At 50.7% G+C, this 15,218-nt stretch overlaps 1 protein-coding gene across 4 annotated transcripts in view; it reads left to right on the top strand.

The window, feature by feature from the left end:
* Positions 1–15,218, top strand: part of EVA1C (eva-1 homolog C) — a 75,768-nt gene that overhangs the window by 32,814 nt on the left and 27,736 nt on the right. For all 4 annotated transcript variants that reach the window (XM_053220634.1, XM_053220633.1, XM_027041714.2 and 1 more), the window contains 3 exons: positions 2,655–2,851; positions 5,719–5,842; positions 14,358–14,510. In XM_053220634.1, coding sequence (XP_053076609.1) covers positions 2,655–2,851; positions 5,719–5,842; positions 14,358–14,510 — 474 coding nt within the window. The remainder of the gene's footprint in view (positions 1–2,654; positions 2,852–5,718; positions 5,843–14,357; positions 14,511–15,218) is intronic.

The following is a 15,218-nucleotide window of genomic DNA, read 5'->3' as shown; positions in this document are numbered from 1 at the left end:
GAACGTCATGTCGTTGGCATCATACAGCCTGTAGCCTCCTCAGCCTGGCTTCTCTCGCTACTCATGTGCATTTAAGTTCCCTCCGTGTCTGTTTGCAGTTTCCTCGCTCACTTCATTTTAGTGCTGAATCATGGGCGGACACAGGCATAGGTTTTTGAAGAAGGAACTGGACTGAGCATAGAGCAGATGTTACTGCTGAAGTGTCTTCTTTGTATCTCATGCTGTTAGGACTGACACAGTCCTCTCCCCGCTCAAAGTGCAGAAGGGCCCGGAAGGCCTTGAGAGGCCATCCTCTGCCTTGAGCTTCTGCCTCCAGAGCACCGTCAGAATACAAATATGGCATGCGCGGGGGCTCCGGCCACCACACCCCACTCACATCATGTTTTGATGTAAATGGTCCCACGGAGATCAAGTTCTGTTTACTGGGGACAGACTGCATGACAAATAGAAGAATGGTCCAAACAGCGGAAGTTTCTTTCCCACTCGTGTAACAGTTTGTGGAGAAGCCTCCATGAATCTTCTCCATGAATCTGGGACCCAGGCCCCTTCTGGCCTGTGCCTCCAACACCCCCCGGCCCTGTCGTTTCCTTCATCTAGCTAGAGTCACGCATGGACTGTTGGGACAAACCATTAAGCCGAAGTCTTGCTCCCAGGATTGATGTAACATTTTAGTCAGCTGGTCACCCAGTGTGGTCCTGGGGAATGGCGTGGTGATGGGCAAGAAAGTTTTAATGATGACTTTCAAGAGACACAAGGAGGGCGTAGCAGCCTGGGGAGCTTCGGGGTGGGTGCTAGCCTGGGGCAGCATGAGGGCGACTCTGAGTTCCCTGGTGTGGCTCATCATGGGGAGCTGAGATCCCACAAAGGGGCTGGAACTTTCCCAAGTCATGGCTTTACCACGGCCCGCCTGTGTCCCGCAGGAAGATGCCAACTTGTGGCCGTGGGACCACCGAGGGGGTCTCTGCCTCTCCTCTCTCCGTGCCTGGAGGGGAGCACAGTGAGAGTGATGACATTGTTCTAACCAGCAGGACCCTGACTCCACCCCCCCCCTTCACCCCCTCCCCGTGCCTGATGTCAGTTTTGCGGCTCAAGCTAGGGTCTGCTTCTCCAAGTGGCCTTCTTGGCCTATTTATGGCCGCTTTCAAGGGTGGGAAGGAAAAAGGGGATGGCGGTGAGAGGCCTCAGGTCTGGGTTACATGTCGAACAGTCCCCCTCTTCACCTTCCGGTTGGTGAGTGTGACCATCCTGTGGCAGACGTCAGGGTCCCTTTCACTGTGACTTTCAGGGAAGGCCGGGGAGCTGGAGTGGGTGCCCTTTGCAGAGAACTGTGGCCTGAGAGGATTATGAAACTTAAACAGGAATAACTTAAGCACGGGCCATCTGCGTGGGAATTGGGGAGTTCTCAAACTGCCTTCCTCCACACCCCCTCCGCCCCCTCCGAGGCTGAGGCCTGCCAAAGCCGTCTCCCACACACCTCACCAGAAAGTCCCTGGCTTCCCTCCCAGCTGCCTTGCGACTGACCTCATGAGGTGTGAGAAGGAGGAAAGGAATCTACATTTCAGATGAAGCTTCCTTCCTCCTTTCTGAGAAGTGGTCCAGGCCTCCCGCGCCTGCCAGGTCACGCACACAGCTCCTCAGAGCCCGGGGCCCCGTGGCTCCTCCAGTCTGCTTGGAGAAGGAGCCAGGGAGGCTGGGACCCGGAGCCTGTATGAGTTTGTTGGGGCTGCTGTAACAAATGACCGGAGGCTGAGGTGGCTGAAAATGGCAGAGATTCATTCCCTCTGGAGGCTGGAAGGTGGAGGTCAAGGTGTCATGGGGCCATTGGTGCCTCTGAAGGTTCTAAGGCAGAATCTTTTCCTTGCCTCTTCCAGCTTGTGGTGGTTGCAGGCAATCCTTGGGGGTTCCTTGATTTGTGGATGTATCACTCCAGTCTCTACAAGGCTGTCTTCCCTCTGTCTCTTCTTATAAGGACACCAGTCACACCAGTCGAGGGCCAGCCTCCTCCAGTATGGCCTTATCTTAACTAATTACATCTTCGAGGAGGCTGTCTCCAAATAAGTGACATCTGAGGTTCCTGGTGAACATGAATTTGAGGTGGGACATTGTTCAACCTGCAACAGAGCCCCACCATCCCTCCCTTTCCCCTGGCCCCAGAGCAGGCCCTTACCCCACATAGGCTGCCCTGCTTTCCTGTCCAGGGCCCAGGAGTGGTTACCCCGAAATAAAATGGCATCCCCTCGCTCCAGGAAGGCCTGGCCTAGCAAGTGGGAAATCACGGAGCCCGAATCTCTCCAGGGACAGGCAACTACATGCCCAAGGGACCCCCACTTGGAATTTTTTCCCGTTTTATGGAGATGCTTCAGGATTTCTTGGCCCTTGGCCAATCCCAAAGGGAAAGAGCCCTCCCAGCCTTCCCATGGGCCACTCCAGACCAAAGTTTACAACCCGGATGGGAAAACTGGCACCTGGCTCCATTAGTCTCAGCTACCAGCCTCGTTTGGGGTCTTCTCCACGGCAGCCGCTAGGGGAGCTCCACCCGGCGTCTTCCGGACTGACCAGCCCTTCCCCTGGGGAGCTGAGGTCCTCTTGCTTGGACATCTGTGAAGGAGTGGTGAGTTCCTGGGCCTCTTGTAACCCAGCTGAATATTTTCCAGGTTACCTAACCAAACTCCTGCAGAACCACACCGCCTATGCCTGCGATGGGGACCATTTGAATCTACAGTGCCCTCGGCATTCTACGATAAGTGTCCAGTCGGCCTTCTATGGGCAAGATTACCAAATGTGTAGCACCCAGCAGCCTGCCTCCCAGAGGGAAGACAGCTTAACCTGCGTGGCACCCACAACACTGCAGGTATTATCTTTCGTAGATGTTTTAGGATGATAAAATGGTCCTCTCTCTCTCCTTCTCTCTCTCTCTCTCTCTCTCTCTCTCTCTCTGTATATATGCTTGTGATTATATAGTTTGCTCAAAGCAAACCTGATCCACGAAAACCCCAACTTATACAAATCACCGGTTTCACAAGTGAGCTATTATTTGCTTCTGGAAAAGGTTCTTCACCAAACAAGACTAAATGGGATTCCTGCCTGCTGGGGAGCTCCCTTAATACGCTTTCCTTACGAATTTATTCAGAGACGTACCCCTCACTGCCGTAAAGCAAAGTACAGTCGTGCTGGCCTTCACCCTCCAGGACCACCTGTCCCGTCGATACCCCAGTAGAGAGGGAACGTGACTCCTTTAGTGGAAACCACGGGGGGCTGTGTGAGGCAGACAGTCGAGATCCTGACCAACTTCTCAGAGAATGCTCTCGAGGAAGGGAAATAGCAATCATGGTCTTTAAAAAAAAAATGGTTTTCTTCTCCAGTTGTAGATAATGACATTATTCTTGTTTCGAGCTTCTTTGGGCAGCCTCTGCTGATTTGCTTTTCTGTCATATAGTACCAGGAATTTGGGGAGGGGGCAGCTAAGACTTTCTTTTGGGGGGGAGGGTTGGGATTAGCAAAAGATTTGGTATAGGAAGAGGTCAAGACTAGTATTTCAGTGGTGATTTTAGACTATTCATGGCTCTTCGACTGTTTTTCAGCCGCAGGAAATGGGGAGGAAAGATAAATTTTCTAGGAAGACTAAGGACTGATGGAATTGGTGTTCATGCCGTGTAGCTCTCTCTGAGGTCCAAAGAGGAGAAGCCAAACTCATGTGATAACATAAGGATTTTTCTATTTCTTACACCACTTACTGCTTCCATTCCAAGCGTCTTAGTATCTAGAATGGCCATGTGATGGGTAAAGATACCAGCCGAGTAGCCAAAAGGATGTGTTTGAGTGAAATCCCTGGACATGGCTTCCACACCCCCCGAGGAGAGGCCACCTGTTGCTTCTGGAGACCAGCAGCTATTTCCTGTGGGTGCCCCACCCAGCCCCCAGTCCTGTCCCTGGGGTGCCACTCCAGGAGCTGTATCCCGGTTGGCCTGCCCCCAGTCCTTACCCCAACTGCCCTGCCCACCCTTCCCGGCCCCCCAGGCCGGCTGCCGCTCTCCTAGGTGCATAAAAAGAACACTGGCCGGTGCCATAGGATGGGTGCCCTGCTTTGTGGAAATATGAACCCCTGGCACCTTGGAGCTGCAAAGAATGGGCACCACCCTCGCTCTCCAATATGGTGCCTGGCTCTGCCAGGCAGGCCTGAGGGAAGCGGGCGTTTCCAGAGCCAGGCAGACAAGTTAGCATTTGTGAACACGACTCCAATTGTTGTTCAGAAGGTTTGTTTGCCAGAAACATCCCCCGTGCACTGCTCTTTCATCCAGAAGGCAAGAGATCCTTTATTTTGTGTCTTTTGGGCCGCGTTTGGGAACTGAGGCAAAGTGCTTCCTCCTCCACAGAGTGAGGTCACCTAAGGCTGGAGAGAACAGGTGTCGATGTCCACCCAGGGGCACCTCAGCTGGTCTGGCCCGTGACTGAATGCCGACAGGAAATCCCCCCGCCCCACGCATCTCTCAGCTGTTAACCCCCTTTGGGAACAGCCCCGCCTCGGGTCCCACTCTGTGGTTGTATCACGTGGAGCCACACAAGGGCTGAGTCATTGCACGGTGACCCTCAGCCATGAGGATGTGTCCCGTCCTCTGCGGGGGGGGGGGGGGGGGTCCCTGGGCGTTTTTCCAGATTTCATACCACCTCTGCCAGGCCCCTGAGGTGACAGGGGATGCCTGGTAAGGCCAGCAGCCTTCATGGAGATATTCCATAATCTACTATGAGAGCGTGGCGATTCGGACAGGCTCGTGAAGCTGAGGTAAATTGAGTCCAACAGTAGTGAGTAGATTCTTGGGAAACGTATAGTGTGCTGGGTATCCTGTTAGCGGACGCTAAGTGTAAGACCTGTGTGTTACAGGCAGCGCCTGTTGTGTTTGGAGACAGGAAGCACGGCAGTGAGGCCCCTTTGTGACCCTCCACAGGGCGATTCATGGGCTTTTGCACGGAACAGATTCATTCACAAAGGAGTGTGCACTGTCTGGGAAAAAAATGAGGGAAAGAGAGATTTGAAGGAGAACTTTGGAGCCAAATGAGCAACAGAAGGCCTGAGTTTTCCAACGAGGAAAATTACCCCCTGGGGAACAAGTAGGCCCTGTGCCCTCCAGGTTGGCAAGGGTGGGAAGAATCAGCTTTCTAATGTTTATTGTTTGGCCTGTTTTGGGTTGGGTCTCCCAAGGCCTCCCCCAAATGCTGAGTTCTCTGTGGTCTGTGCTCGGCCGTTTCTAAGGACGTAGAGCGACGGCCGTGATTCCTGGTCCTCACAGGGCTCTCTCAGCTCTGCAGCCAGGGGGACGCCTTCCGGAAGGGACCTCCACGTCCCGTCTGGCCCACGCTCTGAGGTCCTCGGGTCTCGCTCGTGTTTCCCGAAGCCTCCATGATGCAGCACTTCGGTCAAAACCATCGGCAACACTTCCACTCGAGGAAGACTGGAGGCTGGGCTTCTGGTGGGGGCCTGGCGCCATAGGGTCGGGTTTCTTGCTCTGGGACAGACAGGGAGACAGGCAGCTGACCTGGTCAATGCACAGGTGTGCGGTCTCAGACACAGTTCATAGCAGCTCGAAGGTTCTTTGTGTGGCCCCCAGGCCAAGCAGACAGGTGTCCTTTCCTTGTCAGAGCCCAGAGCAGCCCGGGTGTGGGGTCTCACAGACACCGTGTGCGGTTTTCAAGCCTATCCCTTTTCTACCCCCCTCATTTTAGAAGGTGCTGGATGAATGCCAGAACCAGCGTGCCTGCCATCTCCTGGTCAATAGCCGTGTTTTTGGACCTGACCTTTGTCCAGGAAGCAGTAAATACCTCCTGGTCTCCTTTAAATGCCAGCCTAGTAAGTAACTTCTGGGGTGGAGGCGGGGGGGACAGTGTGTTTGGGGTGTGGATTTCCTGTTTTATTCACACCCCTGTTGGAAATTCTCCGCCAGTGGGTGTTTGTCCAACTTGGAAACTTGTTAATAGAGATGTCCTACCTATTCTTTTGTGGTGTGTGTGTGCACGTGTGTGTGCAGCCATATATCCATGTGCATTCTTCAAATCCTTGAATTCAAAACATCCTTCGTAGGGGCGCCTGGGGGGCTCAGTCAGTTAAGTGTCCGACTTCAGCTCAGGTCATGATCTCGTGGTCCATGGGTTTGAGCCCCATGTGGGGCTCTGTGCTGACAGCTCAGAGCCTGGAGCCTGCTTCCGATTCTGTGTCTCCCTCTCTCTCTGCCCCTCCCCTGCTTGTGCTTTGTGTGTCTGTCTCTCAAAAATAAATAAACATTAAAAAAAATTGTTTTTAAATCCTTCGTAATATGTAAAACCCAGTTGTACCCATGTTAAAGGTATCAGGGGTGGCAAGAGGCTGAAGTTGCCTTTCCCCAAAATGGGGAACTGGGTTTTCCTTACTCAAAGGAAGCTCACCATCAGCCGCTGGGCTGTGTGTTGTTCTCTCGAGAGGGCCGGGGGGCACATTTGCTGCTGGAGCCCCTGGTTCTAGATCTTTCTGAACTTGCTTCTTCCGCTTTCACCTACAGCAGGGGCTCCGCACACAGTGTCTTTCCCTAAGGGGAAAGAAAGAGGAGGAGATTCTGGCTGGAGCAGCCTTTCTTACTCAGATTCTCGCACTTTTCTCAGTTGACTTGTGCCACATGTAACGCACATCAGTTTTGTGATTAACCCGTTAAAGACCACAAGTAACTGCCTTTCAGCGAGGAGGTCACACGTGCAGGTGTGGAGAGCCTGCTTGAGAGAACCCATGGGTAACTGCCGCATTAGAGGCTCCTGGCGACCCCGAAATAACCTGCTGAAAAGAAAGCAAAGTTATAGCAACAATATTTAACCAAACGATGATAGGAAGGCATGATCACTTTAAAAATTCTGCACTGTCACCCCAACGCGTTGGTTTTATTTTCTGCATTTTGTTCTCTCTTGGTTTCTGCCTCTGGTTCCCAGCATCCCCCCCCAAGACAGTGGCAGACTAGGTGCCGGAGGCGGGTGAAGCTTTAGCTCATACATGTGTAGCAGTTTCAAGTGCACATTTGCAGAGAAAGCACTGGAACCTTCCAGCAAATACCCAGCCTTCTGTCTTAAACCCTTTCCTTGCTGGGGCCCAGATGCCTCAGAACGGCCCCTATGGCTCTTCCCCCCATGCTGTGTGTTCAAACACACATTCACACTCACATGCACACACTCATTTGCACGCATACCCACGACTGCACGCTCACATTGCACATAGTCACTCATACATGCATACAATCCCCCCCCCGTACGTGCTATCACACACACATGCACTGTCACACACATACTCACACGTGCACATGATCGCAAACACCCACACACAGGCCCGAACTTTGCAGACCAGCCAAACCCTCCCCAGGAATCCTCGTCACCTCCTGTCTCACTCAGGAAGATCCCGTCTACATCTCTGTGTTCTTAGTAGTGTCCTTCCCATGGCTAAATCTCAAAAAATGCTGTCCTCCTTCCATGGTGGAAACGACAACCCTTTTTTTTTTTTTTAAGTTTATATATTTTGAGAGAGAGAGAGAGAGCATGAGTAGGGGAGGGGCGGAGAGAGAGGGAGACAGAGAATCCCAAGCAGGCTCTGAGCTGCCAGCATAAAGCCTGACGTAGGGCTTGATCTCACGACCCTGGGATCGTGACCTGAGCCGAAATCAAGAGTCAGACACTCAACTGACGGAGCCACCCAGGCACCCCAAAGGCAACTCATTTTAAAGCGTGTTCAAAATGTTAACGGTTGAAGGATCTGCGCAGTAAGAATATGCCTGTCTCCTGTGATATTCTTGGAAATTTTTCATAATGCGAAGTTGCAAAAGACCAACCCGTAAAAGACGTAAAAAGGCTCCTGTGGAAGTGGCCGAACCTCGACTACATCGTGCCAGGCCACAGCCTTATTACTGTGGCCAGTGATAAGGTCTGATTGCTCATGTCATTTCAGCAAAACACTGCTGAAGCACCTACCGTGCACAGGTGTGGGGCCAGGTGTTGGCATATGAAGGCAACTCCTGTTTTGCAGAACTTTCTTGGATGGCGGCTCCAGCTTGGAGAGCTTCCACGTTCTTTCATCCAGCAAGCATTCACCTCGCATAGCTGCTTCCTTCTTGCCTTTTAGGTTCTAGCAAATATCAGCTTTCTCCAGAAAGATCGTATCTGTCCAGAATACATCTCAGGAGAGCCCTACTCTCTTGGTACTGTGCCAGGAGCTCAGGGGGAATTGAGCCTGGCAGGGGTGCAAGGAAGGCTTTCCTGGCTAGTGATGGGGCTGGGGACTGCAGACTAGGGGTCGGGCACAGAAGGAGCACTTCATATGGAAGGCTGTGGCCGGAGGGAGCAGGGGGCTCTGGGGAGCCAGCAGGAGCACCGGATGGGGAGTTGGAGCAGGATCCCCGGGACCTGATGGGCAAGGAAGGGGGTGGCTTCCTTTTTTGTGAGGGGCATTAAGCAGGGAGGACGCGTGGCTGGGGTTTTCACGTCCCCTCTGGTTGCCTCATGTATAACAGATGTGGGGCACAGCCCTGTATCTTAGGCTGTTTGAGCTGCTCTAACAAAATGCCATCAACTGGGTGGCTTATAGTCAACAGGAGTTTATTTCTTGTAGTTCTGGAGGCTGGGAAGACCGAGATCAAGGGGATGGCAGCTTTGGCACCTGCCGAGGGCCCGCTGCTTCACAAATGGCTGTCTTTTTGCTGTAACCACACTTGGCAGAAGGGGCAAGGAATCTCTCTAGGGTATCTTTCCTTCAGGGCCCTAATCCCATGCATGGGGACTCCATCCTCATGATCTAAGCCCCTCCCAAAGACCCACCCCCTAGTACCATCAAGTTGGGCATCAGAATTTCAACTCGAATTTAACAGGAACATGATCCTTCAGACCAGAGCACCTTGGGTAATGTAGACATTGGTGACCTGAGGCCCTGCAGGCTGGGAGGCGGTCCCTGTCACCACTGTGAGAGGAAGGCAGAAGAGAGGTCGTTCCTACCCCCTCCAGCCTCTGTTTCTGCAACCCTCTCACCCCGGCGGCTCTTCTCTGTTTCTGATGCCAGCGCGAGCGTGACACTGACACTGATCCTCAGAAGGCACCCCCACTGCTGCAGCCAGGGGCCCGGGGAGCCAGCCCTCATCGTGAGAGCCGACTGTGGGCATTTCTTCCCAGCTCTGCCTGAGTGCAGTGAAATCTGCCACAACGGGAGTATTTACACCAGGGAGATGGGCAAATGCTATAAATCAGGGCTTGCCTGTGGATGGTGGAAGAGCTATTTTACCAGCAAACCTCAGTAGAAAGAGCCTTCTTTTCTCAAGCAGGCACCCCGCTTCACCTCCTTAAATCTCATCCTTGCAGAGAATCTTGGTTTCCGTGAGGCTTTGGATTTTGGCAGTTCTGGGTTCATAACCCTGTTTGCTGTGTGGCTGCTGCGTGACCTTGGATAGCATAGGGAAACTCCCAGGGTCGGCTCCGTGACCCAACGGTAGAGTGAAGACAGTGCGCCTTCCACACTGTGGCAGAGTGTGTAAAAGTACGCTGTTGTGCACTTGTGCTCAGTAATTGGTAGCTGTTATTCCAGGAGGCAGATTAAGGTCATTCTTGCTGAAGATGTGACTGACCGAAAGGCAGTGATACCCAGATGTTGGGGGGCTGAGGGGAGTCTGCCCTGGGTGCAGGCATGAGCAGGGTATACCGTAGAGAATTTTAAAAACGCGGTAAAAGTGAATAAGTATCTGTCTGCATGTCAATATCACCCCGCATGGCCTTGTAACTAACATCAGTAGTAACACATTCTCATTCTGGCAGATCACCCTCTCTGCCCTTCTGTGGAAGGCCACTGCTGATATGCACATGTGTATCTGTGTTATTAAAGAGGACTCACAGCGGGGCACCTGGGTGGCTCAGTCGGTTAAGCGTCCGACTTCAGCTCAGGTCATGATCTCGTGGCTCCTGAGTTCAAGCCCTGCGTCGGGCTCTGTACTGACAGCTCACAGCCTGGAGCCTGCTTCAAATTCTGTGTCTCCCTCTCTTTGTGCCCTTCCCCTGCTTGCAGTCTCTCTCTCTCTCTCTCTCTCTCAAAAATAAATAAACATTATTTTTTTTTAAAGAGGACAAACAGAGCCCCCTAGTTTGCAGAATCAGGAAGGGGACTTTGTTACTGTTGTTCTGGTTTTCCCACTTCCCCGGGCTCCTGTCACCCTCCCTGTCCAAACCCACTGGGAAGGCTGCGTATGCCTTTTCTAATCTGAGACCACTGAGCAGTCTCACCCAGCTCTAACACAAATTCTCTTTCTCTAAGAAAAGGAGAGATTTTGTTAGTGGCTCCACTGCGTTTAGGGCCCAGAAATGTCACTCTTAGGCGACAGCGAATTAGTACATTCTTAAGGAACCAAGTGACACATCATCACACAGCAGTAACCCCACGTATGTAAGGTGACACTCACAGGCCTCTCCGTTCCGAGAGATGGTTTGCCCATAATCTGAGGACAGGATCACTGGAGGCCTTACATGGAGGTGTTGTTTTACTCTGCGTGAGTTTGGCCAGCATCGAGGCCTCCTTTAATGAATGGGCCTTAATACATCAGAGAGATGATGGCTAATAAATGCACTTCTTGACAGGCCTTAAAAAGTCCTTTCTAATTTTTAAAAATTCTGATAAAGAAAGAAAGAAAAAGAGAGAAAGAAAGAAAAAGAGAAAGAAAGGAGAAAGAGAAAGAAAAAAAAGAAGGAAGAAAGAAAAAAAGAGAAAGAAAAAAGAAAAGAAAGAAAAGGAAAGAAAGAAAGAAAGAAAGAAAGAAAGAAAGAAAGAAAGAAAGAAAGAAAAAGAAAGAAAGAAAGGAGCCAGTCCTGTTAAAAAGAAAAGCTTCCAGTTTGCTGAGATCAGGCTTGGTTTTCATCCTTTCTGGCGAGCTCTGCCACTGGAAGGCATTCTTGACATTTTTCAGCCTTCTCCCCGTTGGAAGGGTGCTTGCTTGAGCTCTTTTTGGTGCGTCTACCCATATGCCCCCTGTTCTGCATCAAAGGCCATCGTTCATTCTGGGCCTTTGAAGTCAGGCAATATTTCGGTGTTGGTGGGATTTAGCGTTTACTCATAAAAAGCACTGAAAAACTCATACCAGTGCGGATATGACTCACCAAAATCAAACCCTCGATGTCAGGGTCAGACTCAGTGTTCTTTTTGTTCAGAAAAAGAAAACAAAGCTTCTTGGCTTTAGGTTCAAACTTGTTGTATTAAGATTCCAATGAGTGGGTGAAGGGCATTCTACATACTGCTTGGTCACCCCAGAACCTTCCCTCCTCTGATAGTTCCTTGTGTGTTACTAGGCCGTACGGGGATTTGGTGAGCATCTGTAACCTGGTTTCTGCTTCACGCCTTTCACTCATCTTGAGTGTTCCCCTCAGCACGGATTAAAGAACAGCATAAGGCCGGGGTGCCTGGGTGGCTCGGTCGATCAATGTCCAACTTCAGCTCAGGTCATGATCTCATGGTTTGTGGGTTCGAGCCCCACATCAGGCTCTGTGCTGACAGCTCAGAGCCTGGAACGTGCTTCCGATTCTGTCTCCCTCTCTGCCCCTCCCCGGCTCATGCTCTGTTTGTCTGTCTCTCTCTCAAAAATAAATAAACATTAAAAAAAAAAAAAAGACCAGTGTCAGGTTTAAGCAGCACCAGAGCTGACGGTATCTTGAGATCCTGAAGCTTTCCTCACTGCTGCTTCTCTGGTGTAGAAGTTACGCCTTCCCGTAAGGCTTCAGTGGGGGCTTTCAGATTGGTTTGATTACAATGCAGGGTAAGGAAAACATTTTACATTTTGGCCCGGCATAACATACACACAACTGAAAGGATTTTTAAAAATTATAAAACAGTGTTTATCCTTTTTTGCAGTGAGGTGCTTTGATGTTTTCTAAACTCTTTGTTTTTTTTAAAATTGCTGGTCACGATTTGCTAAATTGATTTCATGAATAGAATAGGCCTTAAGTCACAGTTTGGAAAACTTTAACTTGAGATCTATGAGGGATCTGGGCATGGCCTGCACCTCCAATCCAAAAACATGACTGAGTCAGAGAAGTGAAAGTGGGAGCTGGGGGGGATGGTCACGGGGGGGGGGGTGATCATGGGGGTGGTTGTGGAAGGTGGTCATGGGGAATGGCCATGGAGGATGGTCATGGGGGGGCAATCATGGGGAATGGTTATGGGGAATGGTCACAGTGGTAGTGGTCATGGGTGGATGGCCATAGATGGTCTTGGGAGATGGTCATAGGAGGGGTGGTCATGGGGGGTCATCGTGGGGGGCTAGTTTTCCTTCTTCTCAGTATGTTCTTCCTCCCCACCCCAAACAGCCTTCATTAGCTCCTGTAATTTAGCTCCTCTTGGCTTGTTTGGCTGAAAAATGTTCCTGTTTGCGCTGCAGTTGACATTTCAAAGTAAAAACAAATCTAGAACGAGGGTAATAGAATGATTTTTTTCTTTAGGAAACATTGGGGAGGTAGGGAGAAGAGAACCACATGTGCAAATAAATGGCCGTAGTCCCCTTTGTGTTTTGCTTTGCTTTGCTTTTGCAAAGTTTAAGATAAGTGGCAGGCTAGGAAAAGATATTTATAACACGTAAAAGAGGAAGGTTAGCATCCAGACTATATGAATCACTGCTACAGTGTCTAAAAATCCAAAACACAACATGCCAAGGATATGAAGAGGTGGTTCCCAGAAGGGCTATTTTGAGTATGAACTTGATTGATCCATTTAGGGACATCTGGGTGGCTCAGTCAGTTAAGCATCTAACTCTTGATCTCAGCTTAGGTCTTGATCTCATGACTGATCTCAGCTTAAGTCTTGATCTCAGGATCATTGAGTTCAAGCCCACATGGGGCTGTGCACTGGGCATGAAACCTACTTAAAAAAAAAATTCACCGATACATTTAAAGATCTTAGAACAGGGCTTAATTCAAGGAAGTGCTCAATAAATTTAGCTATTATTATTTTTGAAATATCTTTATTGAAATATAATTTGCGTAGCATAAAGGTCATCGGTTTTAAGTGCAATTCAGTGATTTTCAGTAACTGTACTGAGTCATGTAACCGTCACCATAACCCAGCTCTAGAACATTTCCATCATCTCAAAAAATGTCCTGTGTCCGTGTATTGTCATTTCCCTTTGTCCCCAACCCTCAGCCTCAGGGAGCCGCTAACCCACATTCTGTCTCTTCGCTTTGCCTTTTCTGGATATCTCAAAAAAATAGAATCATACACTCTGTGGTTCTTTGTGTCTGGCAGGTTAACTGTTACTGCTTTTAAAAATCAAATCATTATGAGACTCTTTTTTTTTTTTTTATTAATCGAATGCTTTTCCAGTACCTTCTTTTTTTTTTTAATGTGTATTCATTTTTGAGAGACAGAGATAGACAGAGCATGAGCAGGGGAGGGGCAGAGAGAGAGGGAGACACAGAATCTAAAGCAGGCTCCAGGCTCTGAGCTGTCAGCACAGACCCGGATGCAGGGCTCGAACCCACGGACCGCGAGATCATGACCTGCGCTGAAGTCGGACGCTCAACCGACTGAGCCACCCAGGCAACCCTCCAGTACATTCTTTAAGAAAAAACAATAAACTGTATTTTCATCAGCAATGCATTTACAGTGTCAACGCTGTGTGACATTGCAGAAGAAAATTTTACAGTGGCATGCGGATTAAACAAACACACAGACCTTTTCCTAAATTCTTTGGGAATTTGTGACCTGGTGCAGGGAGTCGGAAGGTAGCACGCAACCGCGGCCCGAGCCGCAGGTGCTCCTGGACCGAGATCTTCATACTGCCCTGAAGAAGGACTCTTCACATGCCCTGTTTTTTCCTGTATTCTACCCAAGGAAATAACTCGCTTTTGTATCATTTTTCTTTTTAAATATATAAATGGGGGTGTGTGCTAGAACATTAGGAGGTCCGGTGGTGAGGTGTCAGCGGGCTGTCTCCAGAGGTTTAATCCTCAATCAGGCGATCCCCGGTCTTTACCTGTGCAGCTCCAAGCCCGCATTTGAGGAAAGGCTCCCTTCAATTAAGGAATATGTGACCTCAGGTGGAGAGAGAGGGAGAGAAACATCCTTTCCGGCCAGGCCCCCCATCCGCAAACCCAAGCCAGAAAGTCCTGCCTTCCCTGCCTGCCGTCACTACCCCCACCCCCCAATCTCCTCCTTGTGCACCTGTCATTCCCACTCTCTTCCTGCAGAGGGCGCTGTTTCTCAGGGTCATAGATGCCATGGGCTGGAGGGGCTGTTCCCACTGTCCTTCTCAGCGTACAGCCCCTGAGGGCTCGCGTAGGGCTCCCTGAGTCCTTCTGGGGGAAGCTGATGGTGTCGCTGATCTTTGTTTCTGCTTCAGATGAACTAAAAAACAAAACCGTGTGTGAAAACCAAGAGCTGAAGCTGCACTGTCACCCATCGAAGTTTCTCAACATCTACTCTGCGAGCTACGGCAGGAGGACCCAGGAGCCAGACATCTGCTTCTCAGAAGCAGAGCGGCTCCCCCCGTTTGGTACGTGTGTGTGGTTTTTTTAGGTTTATTTATTTATTTTGAGGTGGGGAGGGGCAGAGAGAGAGAGAGAGAGAGAGAGAGAATCCCAAGCAGGCTCACAGCTGCCAGCACAGAGCCCAGTGGAGGGCTCAAACCCATGAACCATGAGATCATGACCTGAGCCCAAACCAAGAGTCTGACGCTTAACCGATGAGCCACCCAGGCGCCCCTGGTATGTGTTACTATGTGGCTATCGTTAGGGTGCTGAGTGGATTAGGGCCCTGACTCCCCAAGGAAGGAAGCCTGGCAGGGGCTGGTCCCTGGATTAGAGGGAAAGTCAAGGGCAGGGAGGAACCACCCACGTGGTCCCACCTCCTTCTGACCCACATTCCCAAATCTGTCCGTTGTGTAGTTGCTTCACACCGAGTAGGTACTGAGCGCCGACTGTATGCAGGGCCCCGTTCTAGGTGTGGGGGAGTCATCGGTGACCAACACAGGGTTCACGTGGCACTGACCTTCCAGCAGTGGACCAAGAGGTAATGAGAGAACGAACGATGTGTGTTGTATTTCAGGTGCACACAAGTGCCGAGGGGAAGGGCACATTCGGTGGGTGGGGGGTGGGGGTGGACAGGGAAGGCTGGGGTGTACCACAGAGAGGCATGGTCTCACAAGGTCGTGCTGAGCAGAGACTTGAAGGAGGAGAGGGAGTGAACCTGGGGAGCCGTCAGA

Source organism: Acinonyx jubatus, chromosome C2 (assembly GCF_027475565.1).
Source record: "Acinonyx jubatus isolate Ajub_Pintada_27869175 chromosome C2, VMU_Ajub_asm_v1.0, whole genome shotgun sequence".
NCBI lineage: Eukaryota > Metazoa > Chordata > Mammalia > Carnivora > Felidae > Acinonyx > Acinonyx jubatus.
The sequence above is the reverse complement of the archived record's forward strand: the minus strand, read 5'-3'. Positions and strand labels throughout refer to the sequence as shown.